The following is a 26,483-nucleotide window of genomic DNA, read 5'->3' on the forward strand; positions in this document are numbered from 1 at the left end:
ATGTATCTATCTATCTAGCTATCTATCTATCTATCCATCTATCTATAATCTATCCATCCATCTATCTATCCATCTATCTATCTATCTATCTATCTATCTATCTATCTATCCATTTATCATGCCATCTGCTTCAGACTGCTCCAAAGGAAACACTTTATCATTAACCTCCATTTACTAGACCTCGCAGGCAAAGGGAGATTCCATGGGGGTGATTAAGTACAGGGTTTAATCACTATTTGCCCTGTTGAAAGCATGCTTTAGATATCAAGGTCTTTATAGAAAGAGATCCTATCGACTGCGTGCCGACGTATAGCCAGCACATGGAATCGATGAAGAACGTTCCCCTACGCGTTCCACCTACTCTAATGTTAAACCCCTAAAAGCTTCATGGAAATAACTCTCAATCGCGTCAGATTGGCCTCGTTCATCGTTTTCCAAGGATTGCTTAGTTGGCATGAGACACAACAGCAAACTCTGATAGGTGGGAAAAGTTTCTTCAGCGGAAAGAAAAAGGTGACAGATCTTCTAAGTTTGAATCACACAGCATGCTACAAAATGCAATCTATAATATATATAATTGGAAAAACATTGGTCCGAGAGAAGACGGAACCTTTAGTGAAAGCTGATACTTTGTAGAGGTCGTAGAGGTCTATTCTTCAAAGTTTATGTGACTTTATATCTTACTGTATGCTGATAACCGGTCTCAGCTGGACAAATAGACATTATATTATATATATTATATTATATATACATTCTAAATAATAAATCATAAATCAATAATATAAAGATTGGGAAATTCCTCTAGAGTCCAAATATGTACCTTTGGGCCAATTGGTCCGGGGAGACCGTCCATCCCAGCTTTTCCAGGCGCTCCCTGAGACATTAAAACAATATTATATAAATATATACAGTATGTACGATTTTTTCCCCCAAACGTATGGCGTGCGTAATATTTCATTGCATCCCGAGCGGATGACTCACCGTTAATCCAATTTTTCCTGGTTTTCCAGGGAAGCCTATTTCACCCGGCAAGCCCTAAAAACCAGAAACGAATAACATAATGAACTCGTAATGATAATGATGTCGCTGCATTCTCCCAGGGAAGTTTGCCCAGAGCAGGTTGATACAAAGCAGAGCAAAACTAGCACATACAGAGTCACTTCTTCACCCCCCGGTGTCCAAGACGGGCCGGTTCTTGTTTGGGAATAAAGGTACGGGAATGGTGAGAGCGTGGTATGTAATCCCGATATATATCGCTAATCTGCATTTATATATTTCAAATTAGTTTGCGTCTTTATTTAGAGCATTGGATACCTCCCAACAGCCCTGTTTTCATGGGACAGTCCTAATTTTCAAGCACAGACCTGCTTAGCATCAGCCAGTTGGAAAGATACTACATTTAGCTCTTATTCTGTGGCTATGCCCCCTACCCTGATCACTTGCCAAAGTGACCATTCCCACTTACTGGGCCGATCCTTCCCTTTGCCTCTCGCCATAACCCCCCCCAATTTGCACACTTGAAATGTTAACGGGGTATGGGGTTGGTTTTACTAAGGATGGGGGGGTACTCTTATTATGGGGCATGTAGTTATGGTGGCAAGGCTGTAACAGTAACTATAACAATTAATTATTATAGTCTAATTTTAACCCTTGTTGAATGAAATATGGATGATTAAATTTCCTTACTTGAAGACCTGTATCTCCTGGCGGTCCAGTAACTCCAGGCGGCCCTGGGGGTCCCTGTAACAAACAATAAATAGATAAATAAAATAGCAAATAGACTTCACAAACGTATCAAATTAATACATATCCCACTGGAATCTAGAAAGTCAGAAACAAAACAAAACATCATTTGTTTGTATTGTTCATAACTACTGTTTGTAAAGAAGGCGGCAGGGAAAAAGGGGAAATTTAAAGGGGGCTCTAACCTATCCCATATGTATTAAATCACATATGATGGCTGGAATATCTCTTTAATGAAAAATAAATAAAGTGTGCATTCTGATTTATGAACACTAGATGGAGCTCAAGGATCACAATTCTTTTGATGATAAATCAAGTTGAGTAAATAGCAGGACAGAACAGGTTTTAACCCCATCAGTGCCAGGGAGCTCCCACATCTGAAGTTATGGATTGTAAAATCACAAATGCAGAACCGTCCTCTCTTGCTGTACCAATTTATTTTTGTGTTTTTTTTCCTGTTATTGTTGTTATTTTTAATGTAAAATTTTATGTAAGTGCTTCCCTTATGTAATAGTTTGGACACCCGAAAAGTTGGAAAGTATGTGTCTTTTCAATGTAAACCCCACTGTGATTAGAGTAACGAGATATGGAATCCCACCTTGACAACTGTTCTTGCAGTTCTTGCTACAATTAAACATTTAACTCACTTGAGGTCCAGGAAGGCCATCCACTCCCGGCAAACCATCTCCTCCTTTCGGCCCCTATGAAATACCATAGAATAAAAAAAAGAATATATATTTAAGTAACATCATCCTCCATGCCTGAAACATGGCTATAGGGGCAACAAAAATGATTGCTTCGCTGATCCCTAAAAAAGGCTATAACTGTCCATTTAACCTGTAATTTGTATTTTTTTAATCATATTTTATGATTTATTTTTTTTTAAAAAAGGCGTGATCACTAAAGATCAATTAAAAAATGTAAACCATAAAATTCCTCACCCTTTGTCCTTCGAGACCTGGCAGTCCAGGGCTTCCTTTAGGTCCTTCGGGTCCCTTTAAGAAAGAGAAAAAAAAAACATAAAAAATGTAATAATTTATTCATTATTCAAATCCTGACATAAAAGATGGTACGTAAAAAAAAGTTTAGAGAGCCGATAAGAAAGAATAATAAAATCTTATTTGAAGATGGCAGGGAAACAGTTTTTGACCGATTTGGTAAAATTATATATTTTCTTACAACAGCATATTAACTATATATGTATATACTACTATATATAGGGCAACTATCGTCAATAAGATGACGTCTGCAAACATATCACTCTTCTATCCGAGATGTATTTAAAGACACTGAAGGTTCAAGCACTGACTCTTCAAAGTGGTATGAATGTTTTTTAACCCTGAAACGGGCACAATTATTAGTTTTATTGCCCAATAATGAAACTTTTATTCTCAGTCCCGCAGATATTTGTAGTATAATCGAATACAGCTTGCGATAGAAGGCTGTGCGAAAATGTAGAATTCCCAGCTTTGGAGCAGTCAGCCAATCAGGGGGTAATAATTTTATACACCGGTGTAGTGAGTTTTCACAATAATTTGTTTTATTATTATTATTATTGACCCCATCACAACTCATCTTTATAAACCACAATTAAAGTGCATGTCTGGGGGCTTCCCAGTGCAAGTGCTCCCCCTTCTGGCGAGTAGGGGGGTATTCACACATGGAGGTGGGGCTTGTCATGCCTAAGGGCAGGGCTATCCACAGGAAGCAGCCTTTAGTGGGTGGGGGATATGATTGATGTAGGCGGGACTAGGCAACACCACTCCCCTTCCCAGAGAAAGGAGACCCCATGAGCGGTACTTCACCCAGAGACTCCGGGTCAAACCTAGAGACTTATCTGTGGTCCCTACGTTTTTTCCCCTCTACAAGGCGCCATTAATAAATTAATTTTCAAAAAATAATATATATATAAATATATAAACACTCACAACTGCTCCAGGTGGTCCAATAGGACCCTGCGGCCCTCGAGGACCAGGCAATCCCTGCAAAATAGAACAAAATGATGTGGTTTGTATAATAAATGACAATTCCAGATGCTACATGGAGCAAACAGATCCGGTAATAAGGTATCCACGTCAACATTTAAATAACAACAATTGCTCAATTTATAAGAAACACCATTATTAATTAAAATAAGGTATCAATGTTAAAATTATGAAGTTTGATGTAGCAAACGCTTTGTTATCATGATTATAATTTTACACATTTTTAACAACAGGGTATATAATGCTATATTTTATTTTTTATTATTGTATTTTTATTTCTCTAAAAATCAAAAATATCGCTGCTTAAAAAATAATAAATTATATGAATTTCCAGGTCGTTCGGTATTAAGTAAAAGTTCCGCGCCTCACGTAAAGTAGCAACATTCCACTGCGTGTTATTTTTTAAGGCTCATTTTTAAAACTTTTGCACAAAAATAGCTTTTGATACATAACCCCCCAGGCATGGGCGTAACACAGGGCCACTGTGGTGCAGAGGGGCCCCAGGCCTCGGGAAGCCATTACCCTGCACCCCTTGTGTTTCTTCCGCAGCCTCGCTGTTACCAGAGTCTTAAATCTAAACCTTCTGCGTCATCTATGTTGTGGTCAACAATTCATAGCTGCTAAGAGTCCTGAATCGGCTACCTTAATCCTGAATACCTGTCTTATGTCTTGTTTGTTGGTGCTGCCTGCAAGAATTTCTGCCTTTAGTATTACAGTTATTACAGTATTGTGAGAGCGGATCCAGTGTTCCATGGGTTGGGTATGATGTCACCCATGACCTCATACACACTCCAGTGTCCTGGTGCAGGAAAAGTCGGTAAATATAAGAACGCTTCCAGATTCCATTAGATTTTATTTCCAGAAACCAACGCATTCCTCAGAAATTAAATATCCCGGGGATTCCACCTTCCACGCAGGATACTTTATTTCCCGCGCACGGAATTTCAGGATGTTTGATGCAAAACTAATAAAAAGCTCTTACCTGTTCACCTCTTAGTCCTTCCATCTGGACCTAAAATAATGAATAAAAAACCCAAAAACTTAAATAGGTTTATTATATGGTAAAAGGCCAAAATAATTATTTTTAATTTTTTTTAAAAGCATTATAAATTATGTTATTGTCCTTTAAAATTGTAGGGTTTAGGATAGTAATATATATATATATATATACACACACACACACACACACACACACATTTATATTTATCTATAGAACAATTCCATTTTGCATTATTTATATAAAAATAATATAAATAATTAAAAAATAATAAGCTTGTACGTAATCCTTACAACATTCCCCGGCAGTCCTGGTGGTCCAGCTTCTCCTTTGTCACCCTGTAAACCATGAGAAAATATCCATCAACAGCGTACGGACACCCTGAGCACTCTACAGCCCCCAAACATTAGGACCGTACCAGCAACTGTGAGGATGAACTCCATAGCAGTTAGCAAATTCATTGGGAGGCTGTTCCACTTATCTACTACTCTCTCAGCCTCTGACCCTCTAGTTTTAGATCATGGCCTCTTGTTCTAATTTCTCTCATTTTGAAATAGATTTAATTTGCATATTTAAACCATATATGTAGTTGAGGCATCACCTGTGTCTTACTTTGGTTCTATTCAGTAGCATCAAATGTAGTGAAACTGCATCCATAGGCTGTATCCATGTATCCACTACTACTTGCTTTCTATAGGACCATTGGATGGACAAGCTATGGAGATGCTTACCCTGCTGTCACGCAAAGAGTTAATGCACGCATCTATGCTTAACACTTACCCTGTCTCCTTTAACGCCCGCGACACCGGGTGGTCCAGCGCTGCCTTTAAGACCCTAAGACACAAGATAATCGTGATTGTGAAGGTTACATGAAGGTTACATTTATACCCAAACCCCTCATTAAATGCATAGTTTCCTGATGTAAAGAAAAAATAAAATATTCCTCTATTTCTCTATAGACTTTTATTAGTCAGAGTGTCAGACAGGGTGATTAAGACCGAGCCATTCCATTATATGATAAGAAGTCTTTGTATCCTTACCTGAAAACAAACAATGTATTATTTTTTTAATACATGACCCAGAGCTGAGATCCACTGCTTTAGATAAGAAGAACTTGGGAGCTCTCAGTCTGAGTCTAAGCGATTTCGCCCCAATTCCAGGACCACGGGGTAAATGGGGCAGATTCTCAGGGTCACACAGAGCCGACTTCCTCCTATTCCATTTTGATCTGATAATATCTGATCCTTGCGATTAGTGCTACGACTACCAGTATTTTATGGCTTTTATTCCTGCTTGAATGCAGGTGACTCGATTAAGCGTATCTTTAAATAATGACAAGTCAAGGTTTCCATGGCGACCGGTATTAGCGACATTTGGTTAACACGTTAGATGGGTTGCTACATAGACTCTGCATGTTAGCCATTACAGGGTTAATACTTAAAGAGACTCGAGATCAGCTCGTTTAGAAAGTTCCCCGGCATGCTGATGGTGCGTGGATTCGAGTGCATACACATTGCTTATTCTGACCTTAAATCTTTCATTTTACACTTAAAAAAAAGGTTTATTTTGGGTACAGAACTGTGGAATACGGTATTTAGGAAAACGGGAGATCTGATTTAAAGACGCTGTTCCATTACTTGTATGTTGGGCAAAAAAAATCTTAACAGATCCGTCATTTCATTCTTTCCTCTAAAGCAGGGGAGTCCAACCTGCGGCCCTCCGGCTGCTGCGGGACTACATCTCCCATAATGCTCTTTCAGCTGAGGAGGATGGGAGATGTAGTCCTGCAGCAGCTGAAGGGCCGCAGGCTGGACACCCCTGCTCTAAAGGCTTAATTGCGTTAAAAAAAAAAAAAATCATAGAACCCTTTAGAATATTTTTCACTTTCCGTGGCAAGCACCCATCAGTTGTTCTGTCACATGACAATTAAGAGTTCCCAGCCAAAATTAATAACGAGGCCAAATTTGACATGATTAACCCCTTAAGGACAATGGGCGGTCCCTAAACCCATTGAAAACAATGCGTTTTGAGCCCATACATGTACAGGCTTTGTCATTAAGGGGTTAAAGAATTACTTCTGGGGCATTCAACAATACTAAGGATGAGGCCTCTGACGGGGTATTTACTGGAGTTACAAGGGGGTTGCGTTTAGCAGATTAGGTGGGACCTCTTAATATGTCTTCATTTCTAGCTAAAATATCCATTGTTGATATTATTGTTATTATTGTTATTATTAACATTTTTTACTTACTTCTCTGCCCTCGGACCCCGGCTTTCCAGGAAATCCATCAATTCCTCTCTCCCCCTGGTAAACGAAAAATGCAACAGTATTTCATATATTAGCGAATTGTATATTTACTCTTTAAAATAAACTTTTTTATCTTTTTTTTTTTTTTCTTCACTGTATTATGGATCACGTCCCGTTAGAAGGTATCTGGCAGGAGAAGCCGGTACAAAGTAAATGCCCCAGGCTGTCACCCGGTAACCTGGCTTTGTGGTAGGGCATTGGATACAGTATTGCCCCACTGAGATTAGTGACGTCACGCTAGGTAAACAAATATGCCCGGGGCGCAATGGGGGGCCGGCACCTTCTGGCCTGGGGGTACATAAAGCCCAGTGGCTCCCCTCGGCCCCCCCCCCAAAATACACACTGGCAGACACATGCATACACACGTACACACTGACGCTAACACACATACACATGCTTACACACACTGCGAGGAACCTCGGCTTTTCAATATTGTGCGCCCCTGCCTCCCCATGCACATCCAAAATTGTTGACCAGTCTGACCTGGACCATCCCGGGCTGAATCAGACCAGCCCTTTGTGATTTTTTTTCAAAAAATTTAACGCTTACTAGCTAATTATTGGTATTTATTGATCTATATAGCGGCCTCATATGCTGCAGCGTTGTACAAAGTGTAAACATGACATTACAAGTGTTGCATGACAACATGGACAGTAATGATGTCATAGTGTGTAATAAGACGCCCTAACATCTGCTTTTAGGCAGGAAACAGTAATCTTGACATCTGTGAACTGTAGGGTAAACAAGAGTTTATGCGTTAGTACCCTGAGAGGGTCACAGATAAATGGAACAGCCTCCCAGCAGAAGTGGTAGAGGGTAATACAATGAGGGGATTAAACATGCATGGGATAGACATACGGCTCCTGAATCTAAGACGAGACCAGCGACTGATCTGCCGACAAATTCTATGTCTCTAAGTTACCCCAAATCTTTGAATGATGTATAGGTTGTATACAAAGTAACATTAAGAGCTTTTGAATGTATAGAATGTATTGTGTTATCCTCCGCTACACAACTGAGTTCAGATTCAATTCTCAATGCAGGAAAAGAAGAAAAAAAAAACTAATTCCCAGCCCTACTGAAGTGTGATAGCGCAATAACAAGAAATATATTGCTACTTCAAGCCATCTTCGTTCGGCGGCTCGGAGCGTTCCTCGCACTCTCTCTTTGAGGCGTCTCGGCGATCGTCGGAATACTGATTGAAGTCTCGGCTTTTTGCTAGAAACACATTGTGACATCTGAATTACCGAAGGTCCTGAGTAGCAATCGAACGTCTTTCAAACGTCGCCACTGATGGAATTATTTCTCGATTCATTCTTTTGGATGGAAGAGTTTGTAGAGATGAACTCACCTGCTGCGAGTTCTTACAAATGGAATCCATGAAGAATCTTGTCAGCACCGGCGTGACTCTAGGGGCCCCGGTGCGACCCCTTGTTCGTCTCTCCACGTCCTGATTCAAAATCGTTTAGAAGGGGCCCTTCCGACCCTGGCCGCCAGGTGTTAAGGGCCCTTTCTAAACCATTTTGAACCGGCACGGGGAGACAGAAGTGTATCGGGGGCACATTATGTCACAGGACCCTGCGGAAAAGCCAAGGCTGCTCGCACAGTGTGAGCATGAATGTGTAATTGTGTGTGTGTGAGCATGGATGTGTAATTGTGTGTGTGTGAGCATGGATGTGTATTTGTGTGTGTGTGAGCATGAATGTGTATTTGTGTGTGTGTGAGCATGAATGTGTATTTGTGTGTGTGTGTGAGCATGGATGTGTCATTGTGTGTGGGGCTGGATGTGTAATTGTATGTGTGTATATGTACGTGTTTATGTATGAGCATGGATGTGTAAGCTGTTTGAGGGCAATGATGGCACAGACAAGCTGTTGGGGGCCCCAGGGCAATTTTCGCGCCAGGGCCCTGTGGTTCCTAGTTCCGCCCCTGCTTGTCAGTGAACCTGATGTAATTCCTTAAAAAAATGGATATTTCTGAAATACCTTTTATGGGGCCAATAGAGGAAAAAAAGCACTTGGGACCTCGGAGGTCTCATCTTCGAGGTTTTATACGTCAACTAAGGGATGACATCTTTAGAGGGCGATACATTTTCTAATCCAATATAATATATATAATCTCTATTTTCATTGATGCCCCCCCCACTGAGGGGCACAGCCAGTCTCCTAAAACCTGGGGATGATGGGAATTGTAGTTCTGATGAACGGTAGCTGAAGGATGCCCATAATTTGCTTCGTGGTGAAGCATCTTGGGATTTATAGTCACTGAGCAACCACAGAAACATATTTTGGGGTTTATTGAGTAAACCATAACTTGTTGTGAGGTTGAACTCCTTCACTTGAGTCCAGGGCTGACCTCCGGGAGCTTCTCCTGCAAGAAGGGCCAAGCCAACCCTGTATAATGTATAGTTAATATGGGGGGGGGTCACTTAGAAATGTCCTTGTTTTTGTCCATTAAAATAAGATGTGACGGATGAGAAACCCAGCGCAGACGGGGTTAATGCTGTAAATGACTATCGTCTCTGATGTTTGAAATCCCAATGAATAGTGAGCTCCGGACGCCCACTGCGGCTGCCCGTATACTGGGTGGATTATTCATTTATACTGGGAACCAGCGCACTGACACACTGGCTAGACAGGATAAGGCACCCCACTCACTGCCATCGGGTCAGATGAACGATACTCAATGTCAATGGCTACAGAATAGGGACAATTGTTGCAATTCTGGTCAATCTGCCAAAACCAAAATATTCAGAATAAATGTGCTTGCCATCTGAAGAAGAGACCACTGAGGTCCTGAATGTTTAAGAAACTTATGTACATCTTTTTCTGCATTGACCCTGCAATGAAGGTATCAGACTCCATGTTCTCCTTGACTAATAGAGGTATATTTTCATATAGCATGAATATAGATATTAGGAGATCTGACATTTTGTTCTTTCCATCACATAAAAACAGCACAGAAACTTTTAACAGTTTCCTTGGCAACATCCTATCAGTGTATGCTTTTGTGTCACGTGGCGATTACGTATTCCCGACAAAAACCCAATAGGATGAGCAGAATAATTGAGAAAGAGAGAGAGATGGAGAGAGACTGAGAGGGGGAGAGAGAGGGAGAGTGTGTGACAGAAAAGCAGACAGAGAGAGAGAGGAGAGAGAGAGAGAGAGAGAGAGAGAGAGAGAGAGAATATAGGGAGAGAGAAGAGGAAAAAGAAAAAGAGTTCATAAGAGAAAATTGTTGATAATGCAACAGAAATCAAGCCAAAGCATGAGATCCTCCAATGTTTTTGGTAGGGATTTGCTACCTTCAGAATGGGACACAGGGATTTTGGTCCTGAAGAGGGACTGTTCCTCCTAAGCAGATACACTTGGTAGGTATAGCGTTACAAGCCCATACCAAGAGTCCAGACTATTCACATTACACGCTCAGACAAGTAACACGTGTCGTATACACAGCCCTGTTATTTATACATTCAAGCATTATTAATGCCGTGTGTGTTTTTGCTCTCTTGTTTGGATGGGGATTGATTTTTGGGGGAACACCGATGTCTTGAAAAGGTTAAACTTTGGGGGGCGGATCTGTTTTTTTCATATACGTATACAACATTATAGCAAAAATAAAAAAAACAAAATACCGTAATCCTTCAGAAAAAAACATTTGGATTGTCGTCATTCAGTCGAGCGCCAGTAGGGGGCAGTGGTAAACCACACATTAGGCTGCCTAGCTCTTCTAGCTGAAGAATACTTTATTGTGTTTCATTTAACCATTTAATATCCTGCTTCAGTATTATTCTGCATCGATCCCATTCAACCAGACACTGATAAATAAATGTAATGTTAAGAGTTTGGTCTCCGAGGGAGCGAAAGCTCCTCCGCCATAAAGCATTGAGCCAATTGCCCTTTTGCTGGACAGCCGCTGATCGACTTCACTAATATCATTATTTTTACGTATTCTGCTAACATATTGTGCAGCGCTGTACAGTTTAAACATTGGGTGGGTAACAAATAAAAAAAAACTATACAAGGACCCTGCCCTGCCGTCTAGCCTTCAGCCATTTTTCAAAGTGAATTTGTTAAAAAGGTAGCCTTAATCTCCATAACAACGACCACTGGTTTCTATGGTGATAAGATCAGCGGAGTTAAGTCCAGGAGGGCGAAAGTTTCTCTGCCTCGTAACATGGAGCCTCCTGAAGCTCACTGATCTCCTCCACCAACCCATTAACACTATGGAGGGCCGCGCCAAGACCACCCAGTGTCGCAATCCTTTAAAAGGTAGAGTGCCGAGATATGATGTCATAATGATGATGTCAATTATTCAAGAATTTGTGTTCTGCCAGTTGAAATTTGGAAGAATTTGGAAAACTGAAACAACCGATCGACTTTTAGATGTGAAGTCCGTTCCTCCATAGACTTTCATTAGTCAAAGGGTCTGACTGGGTGATTAAGACTGAGCCATTCTATAGTTCCCCACAGGCAGTATGATAAGGAGTCGGGGTTCAGATAACGGAGCGAGAACACAACAGTTAATATGCAGCTGCCTGAAAACATTATATTATGGGGCAAAAACTACAACTGGTTTAACCCCTTAAGGACAATAGGCATTAAAAACAATGCAATTTTGAGCCCGTACATGTATGGGCTTTGTCATTAAGGGGTTAAAAAGGAAAAAAGTATTTTTTAAAACATTTATACTCTGATACTAGGAATAAGAAAAAATGTGTAAGAGATCTCCTTTAAGATGAATAATAATAACAAGAGATACACATAAGTTACACAGACTTCCCGATAAGCTCTCCCCCGTTGGGTGTATTTCAGGAATGGTTTGCATTTTAATCATATCTTGTAAACCTTACACTTGATTTGTTGGTAGACCTCAAATACTCGGCGGTGATTAGTTTACGTTACGCCACAGCACATAGAATCACAGAAGCTCTCGGGGACTCTCTCATCAGACGGAACGCCATCTGCAAAAGCGGTCTTCTGAGGTCCCGAAGGCTTACGTGACTCTCCGTCTTCTACCGACAGGGTATAAAAGAATATAACGCAGCCAAAACCTGGCAGGGGATGGTGGATCTCCATTCTCGTGGGCAGAGAAGATCCGGGGCAGATAGTAACTTATAAATATACAATATCTGATAAGGTAAGGAACAGCGATGGTACCAAGCATGGTGCAGATCATCCAAAAAAGACCATATAGTTTCCTGATAAATGACATATTTGTAAAACTTTGGTAGTAGGGGAGTTATTGTCATAAATAAAATTAAATTCCGAGAACATGGAGTTGGCCGGTCTTAGAAGACTCAAATTAATTTACAGAACCCATAAATGCCAACTTATATAATGTTGGTACAGGCTATTACCTTTTCTCCTCTTGAACCCCTCTCTCCTCTTTCACCTTGTAAGCCCTGCGACAACAAGTTGAACAACAAGTTGATATTCAAATACAGGTAACACAAACACACAGTTGGAATATAGTTAATTAGGGCTGGAAAAAAACATGTTAAGAAGAATCAGCATAATGAGGATATAGGGTGTATCATGTTATTCATATTTTTTGGAAAACCAGGAGTAAGAGTTGTTAAGAGCTGGAAATCTAGAGGCAATATATTGTGATGCAAACTATTTTATTATTGGCCATAAAATACGGTTCCTTAGAATAAAAAACATGGAAAAAGTCTGTTACTTCATCGCTTATTAAATCTGTTCCCAGAATAGCCATTTCCCAGAATTAGCTCAGGAGTAGATTTGTTCAAGTTTAAGGGCTTTATGTATTATAATATTGCCAAAAGCAGGACCTTCTTTAATGCCACCAACCCCACGGCCAGCGGAATCATAATGGATCCCGACTATGATCCACCCATGTAGATGGCACCGTTATTGGCTAGACGGGCTATTGTGCTTGCGCATGGATAGCTCCAAGCAACTCTGCATCTCATCAACTAAGAACAGAATATGGAGGTCCATTGTCATCAGGTTCCATTATATTCTCCCAAACGTCAGCCCTGAGGTCCCACCCGAGATGGTGACATAAGAAGCGTTTGTCCTTGAGGCTCCCTTTGGAAATTACCCTCTTACAGGCTGTGGGAACTGTGACTTACCGGCGATCCGGTTTGGCCTGGTGGGCCCTCTGGTCCCCTGGGTCCTTCTAATCCCTTTAAAGATAAAAAATATATATGTTATAAATTTACCAGTAGACTTCGTTAACTTAATGTACTAATATATCTGTAATTATATTAATATTTGTCATATAATTACATTTTGGAACCCCCCAGGAGCCAGTATTACTTAATGCTTACAGAACGTTTATCAGGATTCTAATCTTCAAACACAAGACGCACAAACAAGCATGTGTTTTTTCACACAGTGATACACGTTCATTAGGAAATAAAACAACAAAATGGGATTGTTTCTTTCGGCTTTCCCAGAACCGACATCATTTCCTGCAAATCGCAGAGCAGAAAATCCCATTTTTCACCATCAATCCTGCCTTCACACTTGACGGAGTTTTCTGGATTAAATCCAGTTCCATATCAGTGTCTGCCACCGATGGCCAGCTCGGGGATAATGAAGTCTACAGTACACTGGGCTCCGACAATGTCCTCTTCCAATTTATCCGAAACAAATGTTTTTGTTTTCTATTTTGTCTCTTACGGACTTCCTGGAATCGGCAGAATTTTAATTGAAACGGAATTTCACGGCACATAAAGACATTTTATTTATCGCCCCTCGTCTGACATCATTTTATAGTTTTTGCTTTACTCGATGTCACAGAAGCTGTGAAAGGTAGTCATTATATATCCATTGCTGATTTTCAGGAGGATGACAACCCAATTTCTTTCACGGACAGCCTGGCAGGACACCAGAATCCTAAACATTGAGGTTTGCTCCTCAAGATGGGTCAGAGTACACGTGACACCTCTGAACAAGCAGGGAACCCAGTATGTTGGCCGAGTTCCTCCGGGAACCTGCTAGATTTTATATTAAATGGCCATCCCCTCGATGTACATGCTACAGAGAGATGCTGTAGATACTGTTGCTACCATCTTCTTCGGCCATAGGGTTAGGTACAATCGGCCAACCACTGCTGTGGAAGGAATTAGGTCAATTCCCACCAAAGTACACCTTGTTTCAATATTTAATCCAATTAAACCGCATTGCATTGAAAACAAAATTTACCTAATAATAACTCTTTGTTTCCATATTGGTTCTGGGCTTAGAAGGACATGCATGATCTCATTGACCCTTCGCAATGTATACGTTGAAGACAACCTACTAGGACCACGCTAGGACCACGCTAACTGTATTGAGACTTTACCATCAGGTTGGAATTCATCGTCTTGACATTCACAGATGGATTCGCAATATTGTTCACGGTCAGTCGACACGTAGTAAAAAAAATATTTTTTCCTTGGATGTTCATGAGCGATATTAAGATAAGAATAGTGATAGACCTACCATGGGACCGGGGGGGCCAGCTATCCCAATTTCACCATTCTCGCCTTTATCTCCCTGAAAGAGAACATACTACGTTACAATATTGTTTGAGTTTGTCATGTGTTTCATTAAAAAAAAAAACACAAAAAAAAACGTGTAGAACCAATCAGAAAATTAGATGTATAACACAGAAAAGAATATAGTTCAATAAGATTTTTTTTGGTATTATAATTCTTAATATAAGAAATCTCACCCTCTCTCCTTTTGCCCCATCTCTTCCAAAAGGACCAGGGAGACCCAGGGACCCCTAAAGAATAAGAGGACAAAAAATCTTGACAGCAATAAAAAATAAAATACAATTTGCTGACATCACCGTGATGGATGAAGCTTTCTTTCGCCCTGGTGGAGAGTCTTCCCATAAATAATAATTAAATAGCAGTTCTAATGAAGGTGAGTTTGTCTTTTATAGTACAATGTGCATTATAGTTTTTTTTTATGAAAGCTGCCATATTGAAGTCCTGAGTTGCCTCGGTTTAACCATGGAGGCGTTGTTCGGTTTTTATTAGGTCATGTATTAAATATATAAGGTTGTCAAATCTGTATAATAAAGCAAGTAAATCTAAATACAATAAACACCACGAACCGAAATCTTAAAAAAAAAGGAGCCTTACCTTCTCTCCTCTTTCACCTTTACTGCCTGGAGGTCCTACTTTCCCTTCTTCACCCTAGAACAAAAAGATATTTATCAGCATTGGGATTCCTAAATGGGTCCCAATTGGCCCAGCTACCACACTGCCACAGTTCTAGGCAACGAGGGTCTCCCAAGACTGGAAGCATCACGGCAACCGAAGACCAAGTGACACCATTCTAATGATATAGAGCTGTGGATTCCACTAAACTACAAGTAAACAATATGTTATAGTTATCGTATATAACTTAATCATGCATGGGATAGACACAGGGTCAGGCTGGCGATGGCGGCCATGGCACTCTAAGTCTGGTTGGACATAGTCCGACAGTTGGATATAATTGCTTATAGTTATAATGTTAAGCCTATACTGACAGGACTGTCTACATTTGTCTTGTCTCCTTTGTCTTTTTTTTAAATATTCATTTTAAATCACCCATTTACAGCTGCTCACTACTTGTCTTTTTTACCTGTAGCTAAAACCACAAGAATTGTCAAACATTCATCGCATTTCTTTCCACCAGTTGACTATTACGATCAGTAAGCGTTCTATGAGGTTTTTTTTTGAATTCATTCCAGAATTCCAAGGATTGAAACCGATCATTTTTGTTTTCTTGCTGAATGAAATATGAAATTTGGCCATCGAGCTCTTTGAAGACTTCTAGGCTGAAGATGGACGCGGCTGGATATTTATGTGGATTTCCAACGCGTTGATCTTTAAACATGCCTGTGATTTCACCAAGTTTAAACCTGAACATAATGTTTATCACCTTTCTTTTCCTTATGCCTCATTCCATACCTTCGGAGATGAAAAATGATCTGATATTGGCCAATTCCTTTATTTTGTAATCGTTACGTTAGATTTTTTTATGTTTTATGTTAATGTTTGTTGTGAAGTTAATGAATTTGTTGCAGTTTATTTTGAAAGATATCAGAATAATATCTTTTTTTTCAGATGGTTTTATTCATTGTACGTTGGCCCTGGGCTAATCTACATAACATCTGATGATGTGGGCAGCGTTCCCACGATCGGACACAATGGTTCGCGTTAGACTCGTAACATTCTCTCTTTGTCTATGCTTTTAAGTAAGATTAATGACTTATTTTCCAATCTTGGAGAATCTGCTCTACACCCTTGCCGCTTCATGATTTTTTGCACTTCCTAAGTAAGTGATAAGAACATTGGATTTAGACCAAGAGGACACGGAGTGATCTCTGAGGTCCGGAAAGCTTACGTAACTTTACATCCTTGTCAATGTTGGCCCAATCAACCATGACTAAAGACTCTAAGCGAATACTGTTTTACACCAGAGCGGACCAGGGGAGGACAGGCAACGTTCAACCAAGTCGAACCAAATCCAGCCAGTAATAAGTAGACAGCACTCTTAGGCCTCACTATCCAAAGTCTCCAGTAGTGGCCCCACATCTCCAAATCAGAGCAACCCAGGGGGGAAATTGACCTCTTGCCCCATGCTGCCAGCAATTCCCCACTGAGAGGACCTAGGATCCTTTTTTGACCCATCAGTTGTTTTCTAATATTGTTACTAGCCTTTAGCAATTCTGAGAATTGTATATACATTTTACCGTATTCAACCCTGGTTATAAGACGACCCCCCCAAAACCTGAATATTAATTTAGGGGGGAAAAAAAAGCCTGAATATAAGACGACCCTATAGGAAAAAAGTTTTACCAGTAAATGTTAATTCATGTAAACTATTTTTTTTTAATAAAAGCTATGATTGAGAAAAATATTTCCTTTTATTTTCCAACCTGCCCCCCAGTTATGCTCATCTGCCCCCCGGGCTTTCCACTCTGCCCCAGAAATGCCTTATACCCCCGATATGCCACTGTGCCCCATGATATGCATTTTAACCCTCTAAATGCCACGGTGCCCCGTGATATGCCTTTTGACCCCCTATGTGTCACTCTGCCTCCAGAAATGCCTTATACCCTTATATACCCCTATATGCCATTTAGGGGGTTAAAAGGCATATTATGGGTCAGAGTGGCATTAAGGGGGTTAAAACGTTTTAACCCCCTTAATGCCACTCTGCCCCATAATAAGCCTTTTAACCCCCTAAATGGCATATAGGGGTATATAAGGGTATAAGGCATATCTGGAGGCAGAGTGGCATTAAGGGGGTTAAAAAGGCATATCATAGTGCACTCTGCCTACAGAAATGCCTTAAGCCCCCCATTTAACATCCCACCCCCACAAACTTACCGGTGCTTCTGACTCCCTGGTGTGTAGTCGGGGCAGCGGGTAGGTGTCTGCGCGATTCGGAAGGAGGTGCCGTTAGCAGCGGGGGTTGTCTGCGTCCATCTCGCATACACCCTCCGGCTGTCAGATAATTCCCAGCAGCGCTGCGGGGAACTCTCCTCTCTGACAGCCGGGGAAGGTCTGCGCGATGGACAACACAGACAACCCCTTTGAAAAAAACCTTGTCTTATAATCAAGCAAATACGGTATATATCATTTAGGGAACAGTAGAAGACAAGAAAAACAGCCCAGTGGGTGTTCATGGGGTATCATTTCAACTCCCTTACTCGCTGCTTCAATTGTTTCCCAACCAAATGAAATCTCTTATGTCCTAGTGTCAAGAAAGACCTTTATGGCTCTCAAAAAACTCACAAAAGGTCACAGTTGCATTTTAACGATCCATTTATTTATTTATTTTTGCTAAAGATATTTCTTCTAATTTCTTTACGTTGGGAAACACACAGCACGAGTCATGAATTGAGTGGAGACCCAACTAATGGCAATGAACAAATGGTGGATGCACAGAAAAACAGGGAGCCAGACACCGCTAATAGGTTTTCTCTTCAAATAGCATTTGAGATTCTGAATTTTAAAATCTTATCTTTAAATAGTTAATAGTCGCACATTTCTGTACAAAAATTTCTTTATTTTTTTTAATGTAGTTATTTGAAGTTTTTGTCAATTCCACCGAGAGCGTGTGTTATTGTATGGTGTTAGCATGTGTGTGTGCGTGTGCGTGTACGGAGTATGGAGAGTATTCTGTAAATTAAAAAATTATTCGCTGTTGGAAGTTTTTTTCAAAATGTTTTACACAACTAAACTTCCATGCAACCCAACCAACTTTTTTCTAGACAAAAATGATTTCCTTTTGAATATTTATGCAATAACAGCAAGTATCCAGAGTAAAGATTTAGAACCTGGCGGACAGATAATATTTCCTAGTTTTTTTTTTTAAAGATGTCATTCAATCCCGCTGTTTTGCGGAGGGTAAGATAACCTGACGAGTTGCTTTAGTCCAGAACGGGAGCTTCGTTCCTAAAATAGACTAAATTTAAACTTAACAAAGGAGCTGTGTACTTGACGGGGTACTTGAGTAATTGCATTCCACCGCTTAACGCTTGTAAAGGATGTTAAAAGATAGTAAAAAAAAAAATCAAAGGGGGATAAAGGCCGTAATTTTCAGTTGATACGAAAATTTACTTTAAAGATAGAACTTTACAAAAATACAATAGATAAAGGTGTAGGTAAGTTTGCTACAAATCCGCTTCTCTCTGATATCTAATATACCCCAATGCAAGGGTAAGGACCCCCCCCCCAATGCAGCCATCTTGCTCTTAAGCACCTAAAGCCTCAAAGGACGGGGGGAGGGCAGGATGTCCAAATCTGAAGTTAGGGTGTTAGACACTTAAAAGTGGTAGATAAGCGAAGGAGGCTTCCAGCATAAGTGGTATTGGCTGACGTTATGAGTGGGCCGTGAGGGCCTGTGACAGATCAGGAAGGCCACGCTTGCCCAGACCCCATGCAGGGGTTGCTGGTTGTCCCCCCAATGATAATGGCCTGGGGTATATATTATGTGTTACCTGATCTCCTTTTTCTCCTTTTGCAGCCTGAACTCGTCCCTGTAACAAGAACGCAAGTATTAATAAGACGAATCAACACAACATTTATTGTAACATCAGCAATAAAACTGTTCTGTTCATTTATTTATGTTACAGCATTCACTTCAATCACAAGCTTTCCACACCCGTTCCCAGTCTATCCCCTCCAATGAAACGTCCATTGTTTTATCTTCTTCTCCCTTATTCTTTACCCTTCTCCCTTATTTGCACTCTTAGAATTCCTTTTTCCGTGTGTGCCTGTACCGTACCTCCCAACAGTCCTGATTTTCAGGACTTGCATTCACTCACTCTAACACCGTATACTTGCACATACCTTCATACAGACACTTTATCCATTCTCTCCTTTCCGGTGCACCCTAAGCTCAGCCCTGACACCCTAACATCATATGGTGTCACACACACGGACATTAACACCCACAGATACACATGCTGACACCAAATACACACCATTCACTAACACACACACACGCTAACACCAAATACTAATACACATACTCATGCTAACACCATACACTCACGTACACACATGCTAACACCATACACTCAACACAGTAACACACTCATTAACGTCATCCAGTAACACACACTCACTCTTAACAACATACACACTCTTACTAACACTATACACTTACACTCACTCTAAAACAATACGCTTACACATATACACACTCACTTTCCCCTAGCATCACTGCAGTTTTTTACACCTCTCTGTGTAAATGCAGCAAAGGGTTAAAAAGCAAGATTGCATCTTTACAACAGGCAAGGGGATAAACACAACTAGAAAAACACAAAGAAATCATCTTACGGGTTCACCCTTCTCTCCCTTTGGGCCCGGTGATCCAGCAGTCCCCGCTTCTCCCTTTGGAACAGAAAACATGATTTTTATAATACAATCCAAAAAACATATAAAAGTAAGAAAATGCACGGTGTGAATGTACAAATCAGGATGTTTTCCCAAATTCTAATCGTTGTACAGCTCTGCGGATATGATGGCGCTATACTAAACAATAACTAAAAGAGGGGGGTCTGATTCATGAAAGTATGAGAATATGATGGGGGGGGCTTTTTTCACTTTACAATTTACTTTAAAATGAACTATATCTGTTTTGTGTAAATTTCACACAAATGGGTAAATTATTTTATGTAGCCAATTGACGTGAATAGCTGCCCACGCAAGATGAACAATGATACCAACCTTTGGACCTGATGGACCAGGAAGTCCCTGCTCTCCCTAAATAAATAAATAAATAAATAAATAATTAGAGAACGCGCACTTCTCCCGGAAAGAAAATTGTGAAGGTCTTTGAAGGGATGTTGACAACCTTCTTATAGACACAAAAAGAGTTTTTGGGGTCATACTAAAAAAATATGAATGAAAAAAAGGAATGAATGATTTCATGAAAATATGAATGAAAAAAACTACGTTTTTCCATAAGGAATTATTCACTTTGTGTTCGAGTCTATATGAAGAGAATATATATGGTCTATATGGACAGGGCTGTTGGGGGCTTCAAACCCTGTCCCAGAAAAAAAACAATGGGAGTTCCCCTCTAATTGGTGGTTAATGAAATCTATAACTTATAATAAGTTAAATAACGGGGGGGAAATATAAGAACAAACAACATATACCTTTTCTCCGAAAGGGCAATTTGCACAGCTGATGGTATTTTCCGTGCCCCTCTGTTCTACCCCGGTAGGTGTCGTCAGCAGTGGGGGTGGCTCGGTAACAACTGTTACGACACACTAAAATAAACAAAAAATGATAAAAAGTCATTCAACGGCATAATGACAACGAAAGCCTATAATATACATTTAAGACGAGACCAACGCCTGATAAAGGTTTGATTCTTTACAGCAGGAAAAACGGGCGACTAGACGGGGTGGAGGGGTCTGATCTGCCTATGTTTTGAAAGAGTAACGTAATGAATGTAAATTATTGTTATTTAATACCATTTCTAATAATCTGTGATTCGCTAATTCATGCGCCGTCCTCTTGTGGCACTGACCCTAAGTTAGGTCATGATCGATCACTCAGATACTGAACTTAAGAACGCCTTGGACTGCCAAAAGCACACTCAACTCTCCCTTGTAGAAGCTCAAACCTCCCGCGTTTAATATGTTCCCAGCATGTGGATTCCTGATATTCACCACTCTCACTGTAAATAATTAATTCCGCTGAATTTTATAATTGAAATTCCTTTTCTATACTTTTCTTTTTCTTTTATTCTTATTTTTATCCTTTCCAAGTGTCAAATATCTTCCATTTGAATGAATGGCAAAAAAATGGATGCCAAAAACACACTCAACCCTCCCTTATAGAAGTTCAAACCTCTTGCGTTTCATATCCTCCCAGCATGTGGATTCCTGATATTCACTGCTCTCACTGTAAATCATTTATTCCGCTGAAACTTATCATTCAAATTCCTTTTCTATTTTATTTTTTATTTTTTATTCTTGTTTTTTTCCAAATGTCAAGTTTCTTCCACATGAATCAATGGCAAAAAAAAATGGATGCCAAAAAACATTCCAATTAAATGAATGCACTGAACAGAGTACAGACTTAAGCCTAAGTACTAGAACCCTAAATTAGCTTCATGGTTTCAGAAGAATAATTTTTCCGGCCACCATCCAGAACATTTCTCACCGGCCCGTTGGGGATATCGCAGCAGGTCTCCAGCTCCGCGTGGCGCGAATCACAGTATATAACAATCCGCTGGAGATCAAACTGGAGGGGGAAATAAGATAATTAAATTGTGCTCTGTGTCAGAGGGTATGCAAATATCACTCTATAAAATGAGTATATTGATCTATAAAACACTTCTTCAGACTGTGTGCAAGATTAAAATAAATATATAAAACCTTTTCATACATTTTCTAATATAATTATTAGAATAAATATTCTGTAAATTAAAAAAAAAAAAGTTTATACGCCGCAATAGTTTGGCGATATAAGATTATTATTTTATTTTTTTTTGTAGGGGTCACGCTAAACAAAAAAAAAGGCCATAGTCTAAAATTAGAGGGTCAGGGGTTTAGATGTAATATACAGAACAGCTTTAAACGGAACAGCCTCCCAGCAGAAGTGGTAGAGGGTAATACAGTGAGGGTATTAAACATGCATGGGATAGACATACGGCTCCTTAATTAAAGACGAGACCAACGACTGATTAAGGTTTGAGTCTTTACAGCAGGAGAAACGGGCAGTCTGGACAGGGGCCGAATGGGGCCGATCTGCCGCCAGCTTCTATCTTCAACGGTAATAAAATAGTATCTGCAAATGATGGCGAAAACTAAAGCCGTAATCAGGCACCTACCTCGACGGGGACGCTGTCATAGAGGCGCTTGCCGATCACAGTCTTTCCTTGGATGTCGATGTTCTCCCTTTCTTCGATGGGCAAAGTCATTACCAGCTGGCAGTCGATATACAAGGACACGGTCTTGGACTGGACGCTGAGGGCGATCTTGTGCCAGTTCCGGTCAAAGATGTTGCTGACTTGCGCGCTACGAAAGACCGTTTTCACGGCATCCTGGGCGACCCCCACAGAACTGTATTCCAGGGCTTTATTCTCTCCGTCTAATCGTAACGATACCTTTTATGTCGAGAAAAAAATAAAAATAAAGCAAAATACGGCAACAGTATCAGTGAAATAGACTGGGGATAGAGGTACACAGGGTGACAACGAAGGACGGGAACGGTGAGGAAAAACCCATTAAGTTGGGTTCAGAGTTGACCAGAGATTCTTCTTGTTGGTGTTGGGTGAAAAGTATTCAGGATCTGTTAGGGCCGTGCGGATTTACGACCACCTGTGCTAAAATGATCAAAAACACTGCTGGGAGACCAAGAAGAACACTGAGGAACGCTGGTTTAAGTAGACCGACGCTTAGTAACGGTAAGTATTATTCGAGGGATTTCGATAGCTAAGATATAGTCAACTACAAGAAAAATAAACCAAAAAATAGTCCGTTTGTCAAAATAATGTATATTACCTGCGGGATGCCGTACTTGTCGATGATTTGCCAGATATACCAATCTTCTCTCCTTGATGCCTTCCGGAATCGGAATGTGGTCACAAACGCGTATTCGTCAGGCAAGCCCTGCGGGAATATGTCCCTATAAAATAACAAGTCGGGGGAAAAAAATGGGTTTTACTCCAAAAAACATTGCGTTGTAGTGAGATAATTAATTTTCCCTGTACAAAACGCATAGCTCCTAACCGTTTTGCTTTTTTTTTTTCCAGAGATATTTGGAACAATCCATCGATTAAAATCCACGGACCTCGCTAACCTAATACAATCTAATATATTGCTATCCTTCCTACACATTATATCATAACCCGCTATAGATACATTGTACATTCCAGCACTGCTATATATGTTTCAACGTTATAAATGACCATCGATGGCTCCGACATGTAGGAAGTCTCAAGCACCTCATCAAATCATCAAAGTGTCCGTCTCTCTCTTCTCAGCCGTGCATATATTAACATTTGACATTTCATGTCCCCGTCTTCCATTCATCAAACAACAAATGAAGCACGACAAGTATTTCGTAAAGAGGGAATCGAGTGGGTGTGATGGAATCTCATTTGGCCGTTCCGTCCATGTCAATATTTCAATTATAACTAGTCGGCGGCTAATTTTAGTAGGCGATAGTAAGCCTCAGATGCTCCATTTGGGCATAACAGGACCTTTCAAGTACCATACATGTCGTTTCAGTGTCCAATATGAATTACATACTAGCATCTAGGATAGGGTCCGTTACTCAAGAGGTGACTTTAGATTTAAATACCCTCCTTAGTGAAGAAGGCAATGTGAATTTAGATGGTATACTAATCTTAAAGAGGGGGAGGCAGAATTAGATGAAGGCTGCTCTGGACCCAAACAGATGGACCAGGGGGTACAATGACATCTTATAACTGCAGGAACATTTCAGTAAGTAAAATATTCCATTAGAAACATAGAATTTGACGGCAGATAGTCTGCCCATTTTTTTTTTTATTATTTTTATGTCCCAAGTGCATTATTTTACATTTATCAACATTAAACTGCAGCTGCCACACTCTCGATCAATCTTCTTATTTACTTAAATCACTCACCACTTGACTTGTTCCACTTGGAAGGTCCACCCTGTTGCAGAACTTTGTATCATATGCAAAAATATAACCTTCACCATTAAGACTTTTTGTAATATTACTAGTAACAAGACCTTCCTCTGAATATACCCCATTAACTACAACCTTCTGCCTCCTGTCACTCAACCATTGGCTTATCCATTCCACTATTTACCATCCAAACCCAAAGACGGCAATTTATTTATAAGTCTTCTATGGGGAACAGATCCAAACAACTTACTGGCATCTAGATAGGTGATACCTACTGCCCCTCCCAGGGCAATTATGTTACCCAGCCAAAAAAATACATTAGTTTGTCAGGATCTTCCTGTAGTAATCCTGTGCTGTTTCTGATCATGCAAAACAATTTACTTCCAGATATGTAACAATCCTTTCATTTAGCATGGTTTCCATGAATTTGCCAACTGCTAACGTAAGACGTACTCGTCTGTAGTTGCCCCGAGCCTCCCTATGTCACCCTCATAAGTATAATTTGCACTTATTATATTTATATCCTGCAATGTCTTAGATTAAACTTTAGAACATCCATAAATTTACAGACAGATTACTCGATACACCATGGAGCCTTACTCAGTCTGCTGGACGATGGGGAAGGTTCCCAGGCGTACGTAGGAGCTTTGGACTTCATTCTCTTTCATTCCAAATATTTCTTTCACGTTGAATAAATCCATGAGATCGAAACCTGCCGAAGCAAATGACAAGAGTAAGTGCCACACCAGGGAATATTCAGGCCCTGGCTCCCAGGAGCCCCCTCTTCCACGAACCAGATGACATCAGTGAATGGAAAAGATGTCATTGATTGGTGGGGCTGACACGTGGGACCGGCAATGTCCATGGATGGGACGGTTGATGTTATGGGCGGGACAAGCTGCAACTTCTTTCAATGGGGGTGGGGAGAGGGAATGTCATGGGCGGGGAATGGGGTGTGTCTAAATATGGCTCCCTAGGATACTTCAAGACATGACCAGCAGACCTTCTTGGCTTAGTAAAAAACAAGATTAATGATGGCTAAATTGTGCCCAAGACGAAGGGCTTGAACCAACTCTAAGGTTCGGCAGCGACGTATTTTGGCATAGCCCAAATAGGGCAAGGGTGGCAGCAGTCATTTTGCCCCAATATGGGGCCTTTTTGGGAGATCAGTTGCCCCACTGCTCAACTGGTGCATTTACAAGGGAGGTCTCTGATATCCCCAACTGGCCTTTTTTGGAGGACTGTGACAAGCGGTTGAAAAAAGACTATCAAGGTCAACCTTTTTTTTTTTTTTTTGCTAATATTAAACAAAAACTGAGTTTCCTCTGGATTCAGATACATTGGCAAAAAAAAATGTAAATTAAATGCTTTGCATGCATATTACATTTTTTTTTTTAGAGAAAAAAATATTTTGCCATAAGCAGAAAACACCAAAAAATGCATACTTAGCGTAATTAATCTGTTATGGATCCCGATATAAAAAAAAAAATTCTTCTAAAAGCAATTTTCCAGAAAACAATGATTTTCCTGTTTGTATCCACAATATCAGCGCATAAAATACAAAGCATTAAAATATACGCTTAATAAGATTCTATGGGAAAAGAATTAGACACTTTGACCTTTATGACTTACGAAAAATGTCATATTGCAGAATAAAAATGATATCATTCATTGCCCAGAGCTCCGTACCATTAGGGAAATAATAATGTATAGCTTCGAATCTATCCATAAATCACAGAAATGTGATGTCTGGAACAAAGATTTTATTCTTATACATTTTTGTACAAAGGGATTATTGAGATGTTGCGTTATAAGAATCAGCATTAAATGTCTAGATAATTAATATATATATTTAAAATCAAAACAAATTATGTGTTTTGCTAAATATATTAATTTTTATATTAATGTTGGACCTGTTCAAAAACAGAGCCTATTCAATGGTGGCTTAATAAATAACATTAATATGCAGCATCTCAGTAGAATATTTTTTAAATTGTTTTTGTTCTCATTGTGACGGTGGTTAAATGTGTAGCTTGGACAAGATCTACATTGTTTGGGTCATCGTAAGAGATAAGGTATAGAATCTTGACCAGGTTTGGTTTAACATGCATGGGATAGACATCCGGCTCCTGAATCTAAGACGAGACCAACGCCTGATTAAGGTTTGAGTCTTTACAGCAGGAGGAACGGGCGACTAGACGGGGAGAATTAGTCTGATACTAGATTCTTCTGCTTCTGTGGTTGGAGTTAGAAGCTTTCTATGAACTGGACAGAGTTGGAATTGGATTTTAGGATTTGTAGGGCTTTAGAGTTTCTAACTTGAAGAGTTATCATTTTTAGGACTGGAA

General features: G+C 40.1%; 1 protein-coding gene across 1 annotated transcript in view; it reads right to left on the reverse strand.

The window, feature by feature from the left end:
• The window catches only part of COL22A1 (collagen type XXII alpha 1 chain), a 108,156-nt gene that overhangs the window by 39,267 nt on the left and 42,406 nt on the right, over positions 1–26,483 (reverse strand). Inside the window, exons 5-27 of the mRNA XM_053466159.1 lie at positions 24,736–24,847; positions 23,021–23,144; positions 22,348–22,623; positions 21,678–21,758; positions 20,663–20,776; positions 20,229–20,264; positions 19,839–19,892; positions 18,995–19,033; positions 15,138–15,191; positions 14,720–14,773; positions 14,488–14,541; positions 13,131–13,184; positions 12,393–12,437; positions 6,977–7,030; positions 5,506–5,559; positions 5,019–5,063; positions 4,711–4,740; positions 3,672–3,725; positions 2,685–2,738; positions 2,391–2,444; positions 1,687–1,740; positions 982–1,035; positions 821–874 (exon numbers count right to left, since the gene is read on the reverse strand). Of these exons, the coding sequence (XP_053322134.1) occupies positions 821–874; positions 982–1,035; positions 1,687–1,740; positions 2,391–2,444; positions 2,685–2,738; positions 3,672–3,725; positions 4,711–4,740; positions 5,019–5,063; positions 5,506–5,559; positions 6,977–7,030; positions 12,393–12,437; positions 13,131–13,184; positions 14,488–14,541; positions 14,720–14,773; positions 15,138–15,191; positions 18,995–19,033; positions 19,839–19,892; positions 20,229–20,264; positions 20,663–20,776; positions 21,678–21,758; positions 22,348–22,623; positions 23,021–23,144; positions 24,736–24,847 (1,604 nt within the window). The remainder of the gene's footprint in view (positions 1–820; positions 875–981; positions 1,036–1,686; positions 1,741–2,390; positions 2,445–2,684; positions 2,739–3,671; positions 3,726–4,710; positions 4,741–5,018; positions 5,064–5,505; positions 5,560–6,976; positions 7,031–12,392; positions 12,438–13,130; positions 13,185–14,487; positions 14,542–14,719; positions 14,774–15,137; positions 15,192–18,994; positions 19,034–19,838; positions 19,893–20,228; positions 20,265–20,662; positions 20,777–21,677; positions 21,759–22,347; positions 22,624–23,020; positions 23,145–24,735; positions 24,848–26,483) is intronic.

This window comes from Spea bombifrons, chromosome 5 (assembly GCF_027358695.1).
Source record: "Spea bombifrons isolate aSpeBom1 chromosome 5, aSpeBom1.2.pri, whole genome shotgun sequence".
Taxonomy (NCBI): domain Eukaryota; kingdom Metazoa; phylum Chordata; class Amphibia; order Anura; family Pelobatidae; genus Spea; species Spea bombifrons.